The sequence below is a fragment of the Xiphias gladius genome, chromosome 23 (genome assembly GCF_016859285.1).
Source record: "Xiphias gladius isolate SHS-SW01 ecotype Sanya breed wild chromosome 23, ASM1685928v1, whole genome shotgun sequence".
Taxonomy (NCBI): Eukaryota; Metazoa; Chordata; class Actinopteri; order Istiophoriformes; family Xiphiidae; genus Xiphias; species Xiphias gladius.
In genome coordinates, this window is record NC_053422.1 from 16350783 (window position 1) to 16363175 (window position 12393).

Below are 12393 nucleotides of genomic sequence, written 5' to 3' on the forward strand. Positions count from 1 at the left end.
TTATGCGTGCAGTCATTTTTGCACTTGTCATAAAGTACAGTTGGACCATATTCCAACAACTCAGTAGGGATCTTTTCACGTACTCACATTACACGCTGTAACTTGCATCATTCAGCTCTAAAGCTGACAGTTTGGATGGTTGCCTATATTCATGTATCTAGCAGGTTACAGACAGATCTCCATGGTTAAGATGGGAAGTTTTTTGTGTGAAATAAAAATGTCATTAAATTACTTTGTACTACATTTGTCTGGATTATGAAAATATGAGGACATTTCAGAAAGGCATAAATTTGGCTTTTCAGATATTAAAATTTCAACTTTTGGAACAGATTAATAAATAGTATAGACTAATTATGAATAGATTCAAATCATCTATATTACAGTAAGAATACTGCATGTACGGCAGTTTACTTTGCCTGTGCTTCATTTTGGCTGTTCATCAAACTTCTTGACACACAGCTCTCCAGCGAGATGAGAAATTCAAATATCAATTAGTCAATTCAGATGTTGTTAATGTCGTCAAAATGTGTGATATTAATAGATGGAAATTTTGTGATTCAATTATTCTGTTGACTGAAAGAATCGGGCTGAGAGAGGTCTGACAATGACAATGTCATAACCCCTCTTGTCTCTGCTATGAATGTAGACAGACCGGAGAATCCTTTGCAATGCCCCATGAACTTGTTTCCATGGTGACATCTCCTTGACCTGTATATTTGCCTGTCATGGATGGTTAACCTGTTAGGCCTCTGTACATGTTATGCTTAAAGCTAAATTCTATAGCTGTGTAAGGAGGCAGGTGTGTGTGGGTGACACTGGCCTGTGTCCCAGGCAGCCCAGCTCGCCCTGTGAGTGGATTAAACAGACATCTGCTGTACTCAGATCAGGGCTTTATGCTAAAGATGACCCCGGACCAGTGTGAATGAGAAGTTACATAGTTTCGAGCAAGATAAAAGATAATAGTGGCTCCTGAGGCTGATGTCACAAAAAAAAAACAAAAAAAAACATTTTGACAAAAATAATCTCAACACAAGGTCTTCTTACTAGCTTTTTGTTTTTTAGCTTTCAATGAGCCTGCAGCTAATGATTATTTTCATTTTCGATTAATCTGCTGATTTTGTTGAGAAAAACAATTGTCGGTTTTAATTTTCAATAAAATGTCAGAAAACAGTGAAAAATGTCCTAGGAAACGTCTTCAAATGTCTTGTTTTGTTTGACCAAGAGTGCACAACTCAAAAAGAATGACTTAAACTTTAATTAGATTATCAAAATAGTTGCTGATTAATTTTCTGTAATTTATTATTCGATTAATCATTGCAGATCTCGACCATATCTCGCTTTCTTCATCAGTGGATGGAGTTTGTTCAGTTGTAATGGAGATGGCTCACTAGTATTCAAATGATATAACTTCTGTTACAACTGAGGGCACTCAATCTGCAGATGAAAAAGGTGAGATGTGGTTCAAAGCTCCCAAAAAAAGCTAGTCAGAGGACTCTGTGTTAAGATTACTTTGTCAAACCGCTGTTTCCAAGTTCAAGAATGAACTTTTATGCTCATCAGAAGCCACATTTTAAGAGTGGGGGAGCATTTATACACACTGGAACACACACATACACACTTCGTTGTTTCTTTTACACTCAATCTCACACTCACTCACACAAAATTCTTTTGTTGACTATAGCCATGATGGTGAGTGGATCACACATTCTGTCATTTACATGAATTTAAAAAGGGTTTTTACTTCTTAAACTTAACTGTGATATGTTAACAACCGACTTCTCTAGCCTCTCTAGCCATGTTAACACACGCTGAATACCATGTTACAGCATCTTCTTTTGTATGGCTACTCCCCACTGCTAGTCCCTGGATTCCAGCATTCAGCTAAACCTAAAATCCGTTATGTCCTCCAGGTCAGCTCAGCCTTCTTCCAAAGTCAGACTGAATATTTATTTATTAATGGTTTTCTGCATCTGCATTAGTTTCTGCTCAGTCCCATTTTAATGATTGGAGAGTTGCCCTGAAAAGACCTTTAAGCCCGAGCACAGACAGAGAGAGACAAGAGGGGAGGAAGGGTCCTTGGCAGCAGATGACAGTTGTACTGTCAGCAAGACCAATGTTAGACTCAGTATTCTGGCTATTACGTCAGGGATCTTGTATATGGGCATGCCCAACAGATTTTGTGAGGGTGCGATTGCAATGCATTATCCATAGATGGGAGTCAAAGGGAGGATTACAAATGCCAGGCAGTCCCCCATTATCACAGCCAGTCCAGAAGAGCACAGGAGAGTCAAACTGGCACCGAGACGCAACCAGAGAGCACAATACAGACAAGGACGGAGAAAAGACAATACAAGTTAAGTTCACAATTTTCAGGTGTGTCTGTTTGCTTAATTAGATTACACAGTGAATAAGGGGTTGCTATAGGAACCGTTTTGGCAGCAGAAACAAAAGTCATTTGTTATGCACTTTAGTTGGGCAGGAGCAGCCACAAACAAAGCCTCAAAGATCTGGAGCTTCCAAATTGCCAATCAGCCTGATTAGATGTGACATTGTGTTTTCCCAGCGGAGTGTTCGTCGTTGTTATATGTTTCATCAGCTAGTTCTCCAACTGACTAAGCCTCTGTCTTTCTGAAGATATGCTGTCTGTCTACTCCCATTTCTCATTGGTCCATCTTTAATCTCCTGCAACTCTGTCACTGCTTCTCAATACATTCTCATACAACCATCCTTGATCTGTGCTTGGAGGAGCTAAAAGAATTAGAAAGAGAGGAACTGATAAGAAAACAAACAGATAGGGCAACAAACAACAGTGAGCACCACAGGTCTGTGTATTAAATGGGGTGTGAGCTGGAGCAAGAACAAATATCTCATTGCAGTTTAATGTGCTAAGGGTCTGTAGCTCGCTCTCCAGGCGTTCTTTAAACATTGTTTACCGCTCTGATTTTAATGGCTTGTTGGCCACATCATAAAAAGTGGCTCACTATCCACGACCCTCGGCTCAGCTCTTATCTCGCTCTTTCAGGGGGGTGAGCGCTCGCAGTGTTGAGCCTTAACACATAAATGGCACTATCAGTTGAAATGCACAAGTGCATGCTACAGTGGTTTCAGGCGAATGCAGTAAATTAACCAGTCACACACACACACACAGATGCGGTAATCAATGATACCTTGGGGCCTGCTGACACGCAGAGAAAGGAAATATACACAGGCACACCGAGGGTATTCTTAATTTAATGAACAGATGAAGCCAATCATATCAGCAAAGCAGTTAAATTTCTGTTTAGAATGGAAAAGAAGGGATGGTGTGAAAGAAGAGGTACTGAGGAACTAGTGGCTAAGAGAAAATGGTGATTGAGAAAGGCAGACAGAGCCCCAGTGAGTCGAGTGAATTGTTACTGCCCTGCACTTCCAGTTTACAAAGGCAGTGCCAAAACCAACAACAAGCTCAAAGCAAAATGAGGTTGCGAATCAATGGACTGCAGTGTGTGAGTACTTCTGATCAGGCTGTTTTCAAGGGGAGATACACACAACAGTAAATCACATAGAGGGAAGACTAAAAGTGTGTGCTTATCTCTGTTTTCATTTTGCCCTTTTTGCCCCATTGCCAATAGAGCCTCCGATGCTCATCATAGATTAGGATAAATAAACTTCAGAGAAATTGCAGACAGCTGTTGCTAGTGATCATAGCAGCAGCCCTCAGGCTAAATGCCAGCATGTGAAAGTGACAGTGGCACCAGAGAGTCTCGATGGAGGGAGACAGAGGGAGATACAAAGATATAACGACACGAGGCCTACAGAGAGCACTTGAGAGCGATTGCCTGTAGAGAGGATAAGTCAGAGATAAGAAGGGCGTCCCATAATGAGGAGAAGAGGGGTCTGTCAAAGAGGGGGGTGGATGAATAATGAATAGGGGGTGTATTGACAAAAAAAAGTTGGACTTACTTTTGCCTAATTTACTCACACAGGTCCTGGTCACAATATACTGTACAGTCCATGGTCAGCCCTTGGTCAAAACCCTCACTCGCCACTAAATAAAGGAGATAGACGAGTTTGGAAGTTAATCATCTCAGGTCGTTAATGTCACAGCCTACAAACAGACATGACAAACTCCCCGCTCCTCAGTGCTTGGCTCCTCTGCTCCCTCCCTGAGGCTCTGCCACCACTGGCCTGCTTGTGGGATGCTGTACTGCAGTGTCAGTGTAAGAGATAGGGTGGATTAGTGTTTTTGTATCTAGAAGGACAGGTGAATTACTTTGCTTTCCCTTAACTGTGCTTAATTGTTTTTGTGTTTCAGTAATGATTCTACAATTATTATTCCTTTAGAAAAATTATTTTTGTGTCAGTTTGCAGAAACACTTGAGTCTGACTTTAGAACTCAGATTGGAGATTAAAAAGCTTTATATTTAAAAAGTTATTCAATACTTATTACATTTTGGGAAGTGCCCTTATTTCCTTTTTTTTTGAGAGTTAGAAGAAGAGATTGAAAAAACCGCTGTGTTTGTGCATTAAGTAAAAAGCTAGAGCTGAAGCCTGGATGCCATTAACTTATTTCAGTATTAGACAGGAAGCAGAGTTAAACAGCTAGCCTGACTCTCCCAAGTTTAAAAAAAAAAAAAAACAGCATCTCTAAAGCTCAGCAATTAACATGTCCCATCGTGTTTGTTTAATCCATACAAAAACGGTAACATGAAAACAACTAGTTGAGGTTTAAGGGGAGTTGTGTTAGCGCAGTGGTGCAACGCAACCAGCAGAGATGTTAATTTGCATTTTTTAAATTAGTGTTTTTCTATGGATTAAACAAAAGAGATGTGACATGGTAATTAGCGGTGGTAGGTGTATTTTGTACTTTGGATGGAGCCAGGCTAGCTGTTTACCCGCGCCTTCAGTCTTTGTGCTAAGCTTAACTAATTGACTCAATGAACATACATGACGTGGTATTGATCTTCTCTTCCCACACAAGCCTGTATATTTCACAAAATGTTTAACTATCCCTTTAAGCAGGTATGAACTATTCTAATTATTCTGTTTTTTGTATTGTTTTCTTTGGTTTGGTTGGGGTTTTTTTCTGGTTTTTTAGAGCGAGAGGCCGGACCTAGTAGATATGGAGACCCAGGAACTAAAGCTTACTCTGGCTTGGCCAAGAAGACAGTACAGGATGGTGAGTTTAGGCCACATCATTTTCATCAGGGTGGGGAGGCTTTTCTTCCATTGTAAGTCATTTTCAGTGACTGGAAGAAATACCTTCAGCCAACATGCAGACAAAAGTTGCTTTATACCATAACCATCCTGTTCTTGTTGTTACAGCTGATATAAATAAATATACGGTATGTGTTGTTGGGCTATAATGATCACAGTGCTGATCTACCCCATTTAAAAGTGAGACTGTTCAATTCAGATTATCTGGTTTAATGAGAATTAAATGCTTTGATAGCAGTCGACGTTCACAGCAGACTGTGGCGACTCTGCCGTCTCAGCTGCAGTTCCCATAAAACAGTGGGTATAAAACAGCAATGTTTAATACAATTAGTTATCCACCCTGTTTCAGGTTGTGTGCAGAGATGTCAGTATGAAAGGAGAGATAACCAAGTCCAAAGCTCATCGTGTGAACCAGATAGACCATGGCTAATTCACCCACAGGATGATCAAAGCCAGCCCCTTCAGAAACATGGAGCTATTTCCAGAGTTAGCCTCAGTACTAACATTATGGTCTGTTAGTGCAGGCTAACACTGCAATTTGAGATTTAGGAAATGGGCCGTAATATGCTGGAGCACAGATTTCCCTCCTCAGAAGACAGTGGCATACCTGTCAGTTCTGGTGTTAGAGCTTGTAGTTTAGCAGAGCTTAACAATGTGGGTTAATGCTAATGTGGGTGTTGTGGGCTGCAATCCTTTGTAATGCTGTTTGTTTAAGATTACCAAAGGTAACATCCAATTCTTTTCATATGCTTATTCCCACTAACCAGAGCAGCAATGTACCAGCAAAGCCTGTAAGAAGAAGACTGCAAACTAATAAATGTGTGTGTAATCAGTGCGTTTCAAACATTTAATAAAAATCAGCTTTGCAAATGTTTTATAAGGAGGGAAATGTATTCACTACATATGTTAGATCTCAAGGATACACACAATGCATTTTGGTGAGTATCACTGAATGTAAATATATGCTTGTTTACCTTTAATAAAAAAATAGTTTAATTTATTTTATTCATTAAATAACCAAGTAAACAGTTGTTGAATAGGTTATCGGAGATCTCATGTCCACTCAGCTGAAGTTGGTGATATGGCACACCCATAGCAAGGTCAGTGAGAGTAATTGTGACCCTACATGTAAGATTCATTTTGCCACAAGGCTCCAGAGTCTTTCTTACATGATAACAGAGTTGGCAAATGGAAAACTAAATGGGGAACCAATTGGTAAATCGAAATGTAAATTGAAATGCGACTGATGCCGTCAGCAACCACACATTGTGTGCTGTTCGTTAGGTAATTACAAAACCAATTACACATGTTTTGATCTAATTCACTGTGAGATAAAATGCATCGTAGCATACAGTAATCCACGTCAAAATCCAATATACAGTAAATCTACAAAAAGAGCTGCAGCCACATCGTGCTACTTATGTAAGAGTCATCCTGAATAAATAACTTATTTGAGTCAGTTCAAACACAGATGTTGGGGTCTGTGGTGAAGGTCTGGTTATTTTTAGTTATTTAGGGTTCTTGTTGCTTTTGATATCATCTTGAACAGTTCCTTACAGATTAAATCAGTTACAACACTGTAGTGCCACATATATTTTAGTTAGAAAGCTGCAATTCAAAGATTTAAATTGAAAGACAGGCTTTTAATTGGGAGTGCCTTTGTTACAAAACAGAGTGAAATTGGTCAGGTTATGAATCCCAGAATTCTCCGTAGCTCATGTAGAAATGTAAGTGAGCCACTGATGGTGACTCGCACATGTTCTATATGGTCAAACAAACCTTACTCACTTTCTCTTTGAACTACATATCCTATCATCTCATTCTCCATTCGTCCCTTGTCTGCTGTGTAGTATGAGTCACTGTGTGATGTAGTAATCTGGCTGGGGGCATAATGTGTTCAGTTCAGCACACACGCTTTGTCTTCTTGATAAAGTGTAAAGAAAGAGGAGATTGAACAGAGTCTGGTACTGCCCCTATTTGTGACTTTACTACATGCTTTAGGTAAAAGGATAATTTAATGGACACACAGAGGTTTGGCATATCATATCAGGTACTGTTGTTTTGTATAATTTTTTGTAACATTGTTAAAATTATAAACACGGTTGGATAATAACAAGAGAGACTAATTAGAGGTAGCAGAGATAGAGGGTTCTGATCTACTCTTACTCATTCGTGCTCTCTCTCACACACACACACACACACACACACACACACACACACACACACACACACACACACACACACACACAGACACTTCAGCTTCAGATTAATAAATGCCTCAGTCTAGGACAGTGCAAAAACATTTAATTATCACTGACACTGAAGGTGAGTCAAGAGGCCAGATCTGTCACCCAACTGTGTGTGTGTCCATATGTGTGTGTGAGGACAGAGGACAAAGAGGAAGAGATCACAGTGTGTCAACGAAGAATCCCGCTATAAGTCAAGTGCGTGGTCTGTCATTGTGACCTCTCCTGAATTTTACTAAAGGTCAAACTGACACAAACTCCTTGTCTGGCAGCAACACATGGCCCTTAAGAGTCAGGGGGATCTTTTTTTAAATACAAGTGTTAAAAAAAAAAATTTAGAGCAGCAGGAAGGGAAGGTTTTACTTCCGTTCCTGCATAGCTGCTAACATTCACTTCTAACCCTGCCACAGTCAACCAGCCAAAACTAATGTAGCTTAAATTAGTTAATGACTTTGATTCTAATACAAAAGATTTTCATTATGCATTAAAATGTCAGTTATGAGAAACATAAAACATGTTGCAAAAGAACCAAACAGGACAGTGATGCTCATGGAAGTGACCTCAAGATCTTATATACTTATATACTTATAGTTGTTTTCTTTCTGTTTTTAGCCACTCTAGCAGTGTGGCTCTAGGGATGTCAGTGTCTGTATGTCAGCTATCACATGGTCCAGCTTGAAATATCTCAACAACTACCTCATACATAGACACAAAATTTTGCACAGACATTCATGGCCCCCAGAGCATGAATCCTAATGACTTTAATCCTGACTTCCTTTGTCCAACTTTTTTGGTGTGACCAAATACCGGCATACAAATGAAATTCCCATCGGCCCCAGCTGTACTTTGTGTTTAGTGCTAATTAGCAAATGTTAGCATGCTAAAACACAAAAGTAAGATGAAGAAAATTGTAAACATTATACTTTCTAAACATCAGCTTGTTAGCATTGTCATTGATAGCATTTAGCTCAAAGCACCACTGTGCATTGGTGCAGCCTCACAGAGCCCCTTACCATGGCTGTAGACTTTTCCTGTGGGTTCACACTTATTGAAGTTTGCCAAAAGCTGGGTGAGTATTGCTATGGAGGCCCAGTGTTAATGTTGGGTTTCAGGTAGCAGTGTTGTCTTTCCAAACAGATAGCACGTTTGAAATGAAGCCCTTCATATACCACATACACTGAACTGTTAGCCACAATGAAGACTTTTCAGTTTGTTTTTAAGAGGGTGGATACAGCTAGAGACTCAGGTATATATACCAACCATTGTTTGTATTTCTCTGAGCGTGTTCCTTCAAACCAAACCAATTTCACGCATATTCTATGTTATTTCTACTCTCTCAGTTCTCCTTGATGATAATTAGAACTGTAAATACACTTCAAGTGGAACAGGTTATGTATAACTTTTTTTTAGACTGTGACAATTAGCAACTTCCAACTGAAATCAATGTCCTCTCTTATGCGCATACACCTTTGCTTTGAAGCTGTCTTCAAAGACTGATTATTCGCTTTCATAGTGTTCTTTTAGAAATGCTTTGCTGTCAGCAACAGCTTCACCTAAGATCTTCCTATGGGGCTTTTTTCTTAACAATGTGTGAGACTGTGCATGTGTGTGAACACATGTATAATGGTCGTGTGGCAGTGATAACTATTCGGTTTGTAAATGATAGTCAATAGCCTCTCTCTCTCCAGATATTTTCCTCCCGTAAGCCACTGCCGTTTCTTCCTTGACATTCAAACTGAAACAGCCTGTTTATCTTATCCACAATGATATGATTTACCCATGTTTTCAATAATTAATTTTCTGGATGGTGGATCTGTTCCATCAATGTGTTTTCCCAGAGGCACTCTCTGTGCTTTCATGCCTCCATCACTCCTCTCTGTCATGCCTTGCTCTAGTGCCTCTCACAGGGCAAACAGTCAGACCCTGAGGAACGTTCATAAAGCAGAGAGAGAGGGAGATTTTAGCTCCTCCTGATCTATTTGTCTTTCTGGTTTTTCTCTCTCCCCATCCCTTGTTCTATTCTGCAGCCCCCCAGGTGAAAGAGAAGAAACACCTTTTTAATTAGTTTATCAGGGCCTGAAAGTAATGCTTTTTCTAATAACAGTCAGAAATGTATCCTTTGGGAATGGTTGCTGAAGCTCTTGTTTATTTAATTTCAAGCTTGTTTATTTGCTATTAGAAACAGTAGATTGGGAGAGCAAACAATGGAGAGCAATGGAACACTCTTTTGATAAAGGAACACACACACCCACACACAGAGATTACAAAAACACCCCGCTGACCCATGTCCAGCTCAGCAGCAATTAATTTGAGGTCACCCTCCACTCTCTGACAGGTCTTGTTGGAGAAGTGGCCTCTTCTATTGGACTATGACTGTCTTATTATCCAATCACTGCACTCTATTCTGGCCCCCATCTAGTATTAAAAGACACAGGAACAGTGTTTTATCTTACCTTTCTCCTTTATAGCCGCTTTTTCTCGTCTCTTAAGGAACATTAAGGGTAAAAAAAGGGGGGAGAAAAATTCTTGAGGAGACAAAAAACTGGACGAGTAGGGCAATTTGATGTCAACTGTAATTGGAATAAAATTTTACAGCTTCAAGTATAATGTGCTTTTCTGCCATGAACCCGCTTGGAAGTGTAGCAGCAATTAAATGGCTGGAAGGGCTGAATCATCCAGGAGCTTTTTAAAGAAGGACTCTTTCTGCACCCTTTAGACAATAAATTGCCATATTTGCTGATATGGCTTGGATCAAAAATGCCCCTCACAAACCCTTGTATACTGAAATTCCCCAACAGTATCCCATTGGAAGTATCCATTTAAACAAAGGATGTTAGAAAGCGCTGGATGTAGTTTAATGTCTGTGCCCTGTCTATAATTGTTCCAAATAATAACTTGTTTTAGTAGGGTGCTACAACAGACAACACATGAGTGTTTTGTGACACTGGCAGGTCAAGTGTATAAATCAGTAAATATTTCATGAAGAAGAATGAAGATTTTCATTCCAAAATGTAATATCCTATGTTTTAAAGCTCAGTTGTCAGTTATTTTAGGTACACCTAGCTAAAACTACTGGTGCTGCAACTGTTTTAGAGAGGTGTTGATTCAACTTTACGGTCATTCTGGAGGCTGCAATTTCTTATTGTATTGCATTATACGAACAGGTGTTTCTATTTTTTTTCCAACCCATTTATATCAATGAGGGTGGGCTTAATAACAGAATCACTTGTCTGTGTAATGCAGTACAGTTCAGCAGCAGCAAAAACTTCATTCTCGAAAGTTGAATCAGCACCTCTCTAAAAAAGTTTCAATAAAAACTGTATAAACAGTGTAAACAGTATAACCTTCATGAAGGGAAGCTTTATTGCGGGACTGCTGTATTAGACAGCATTAGTTTGAGCTAGGTGTAGGTAATAAACTGACAACTGAGTGTACACAAATAACATCACGACTGCATTGGAAATGGAACAACCTCTAATGTTTAATGTAATGAAATAGCTGATTTTCTTATTTTTTTTATTAAAAATTAAGTATACAGAAGCAATGCACCGAATAAGAATGTTTCTCTAAATTTTCCTATGCCACAACAATCTGTTTCTAGCTTTCCTTTAGCTGACTGTGTTTGCCCTGTGGCTCCCTTAAGGCTCTGACCTTTGGACTTTAGAGAGGGAGGGATACAGGGAGGTGATGGAAGTCAATACATGAACCTTCCCAATTCATCCACAGTCTGGGCAATGGACACACAATGTGCTCAAGAGAGCACTGTAACTGTGGTAATGGCAGGAATGTAGAGCGACGGTAGAATGATGGTACTGTAGATATATTGTAACACTGCCACACCCACACACACAGAGGAACAAAGCTATGATTGCCAGGACATGAGCAGAAAAGTGAGGAGAGCTCTTGAAAAATAACTTGCGAGACATTTGTTAAAACTACAGTGTGGATAAAAAGACAAACTGGAAAAAACAAAACCTCTCGTAGCATTCACATATTCCTTTACATGCTCACAGAGAGCTTATGGATCCCTCATAGATAATATAACCACACACATATGGGCATAATTTTTACATGAGCTTAAGGAAGATGACTTTGATCTTCATGTTCAGTCAGATGGAGCATTTTTGTCAGTTTATCTTTTCTCTAAGACGCAGCACAACTTCTGATTTCAGGGAATCTATTTTTTTTTCATGTACTTGCTGTGCTCTCTGAGCATGAGCTACCAACCAAGGACTATATTGATTCGCCCCCAGTATATAAAAGCAGATCTGACCAGATGGTAGCTGGGATGACTCTGGGTGTCCAGCAACAGCAGAGCTTACAAAGCATGCAGCAACACAGCAGTGAAATGTAAAACAGCCACAAGGTGTCCATGTCAACAGATTTTTAGAGTCAGATTGTAAAGGTCTTACAACTTGGCCCTATACAGGAGTATTTTGGCCCCAAAAGGCAGCCATCATAGGGCCACAACTTTATCTTTCTAGTGTTAATTACAATACAATTATAAAAAGTACAATAAAAATATTGTGCATACAGCACAGCTGATACTCTGCATTAATAGACTATACTGTACATAAACAGAAATATGGGATCACTTCAATTTAATATCAATTAATGTAGAAATGAATTCATTTAAACTGGGAATTTTATTCACATATGGGGAATATAGTTGGCTCATGCACTGAAGTCACACTTGCTGATTAGCATCAGCTGCTTCATTCATGCTTCACCAGCTGTTCAGCTATCAGCTGACTAGTGACGTCCAGTCATATTCATGTACTCACTATCACTCTGCTGATACAGTCATGCCATCACCGTTTGCTGCAGCGGCTCGGTTCACCACCCCAACCTCTCCCTAATGGTACCTTTACGCTATACTATATCTTTCCGAGATGAAAGTTGACAGTCGTGAGAGAAACATGACAAAAATCTTTGGTCATCAGTCCAAAAA

The 12393-nt window shown here is 39.6% G+C and overlaps 1 protein-coding gene across 7 annotated transcripts in view; it reads left to right on the forward strand.

Annotated features, from left to right (window-relative positions):
- The window catches only part of spock1 (SPARC (osteonectin), cwcv and kazal like domains proteoglycan 1), a 113780-nt gene that overhangs the window by 74292 nt on the left and 27095 nt on the right, over nt 1–12393 (forward strand). For 5 of the 7 annotated variants that reach the window (XM_040120782.1, XM_040120781.1, XM_040120780.1 and 2 more), the window contains one exon: nt 5078–5158. The exons of the other annotated variants lie outside the window; for them this stretch is intronic. In XM_040120782.1, coding sequence (XP_039976716.1) covers nt 5078–5158 — 81 coding nt within the window. The remainder of the gene's footprint in view (nt 1–5077; nt 5159–12393) is intronic. 7 annotated transcript variants of the gene reach the window in all.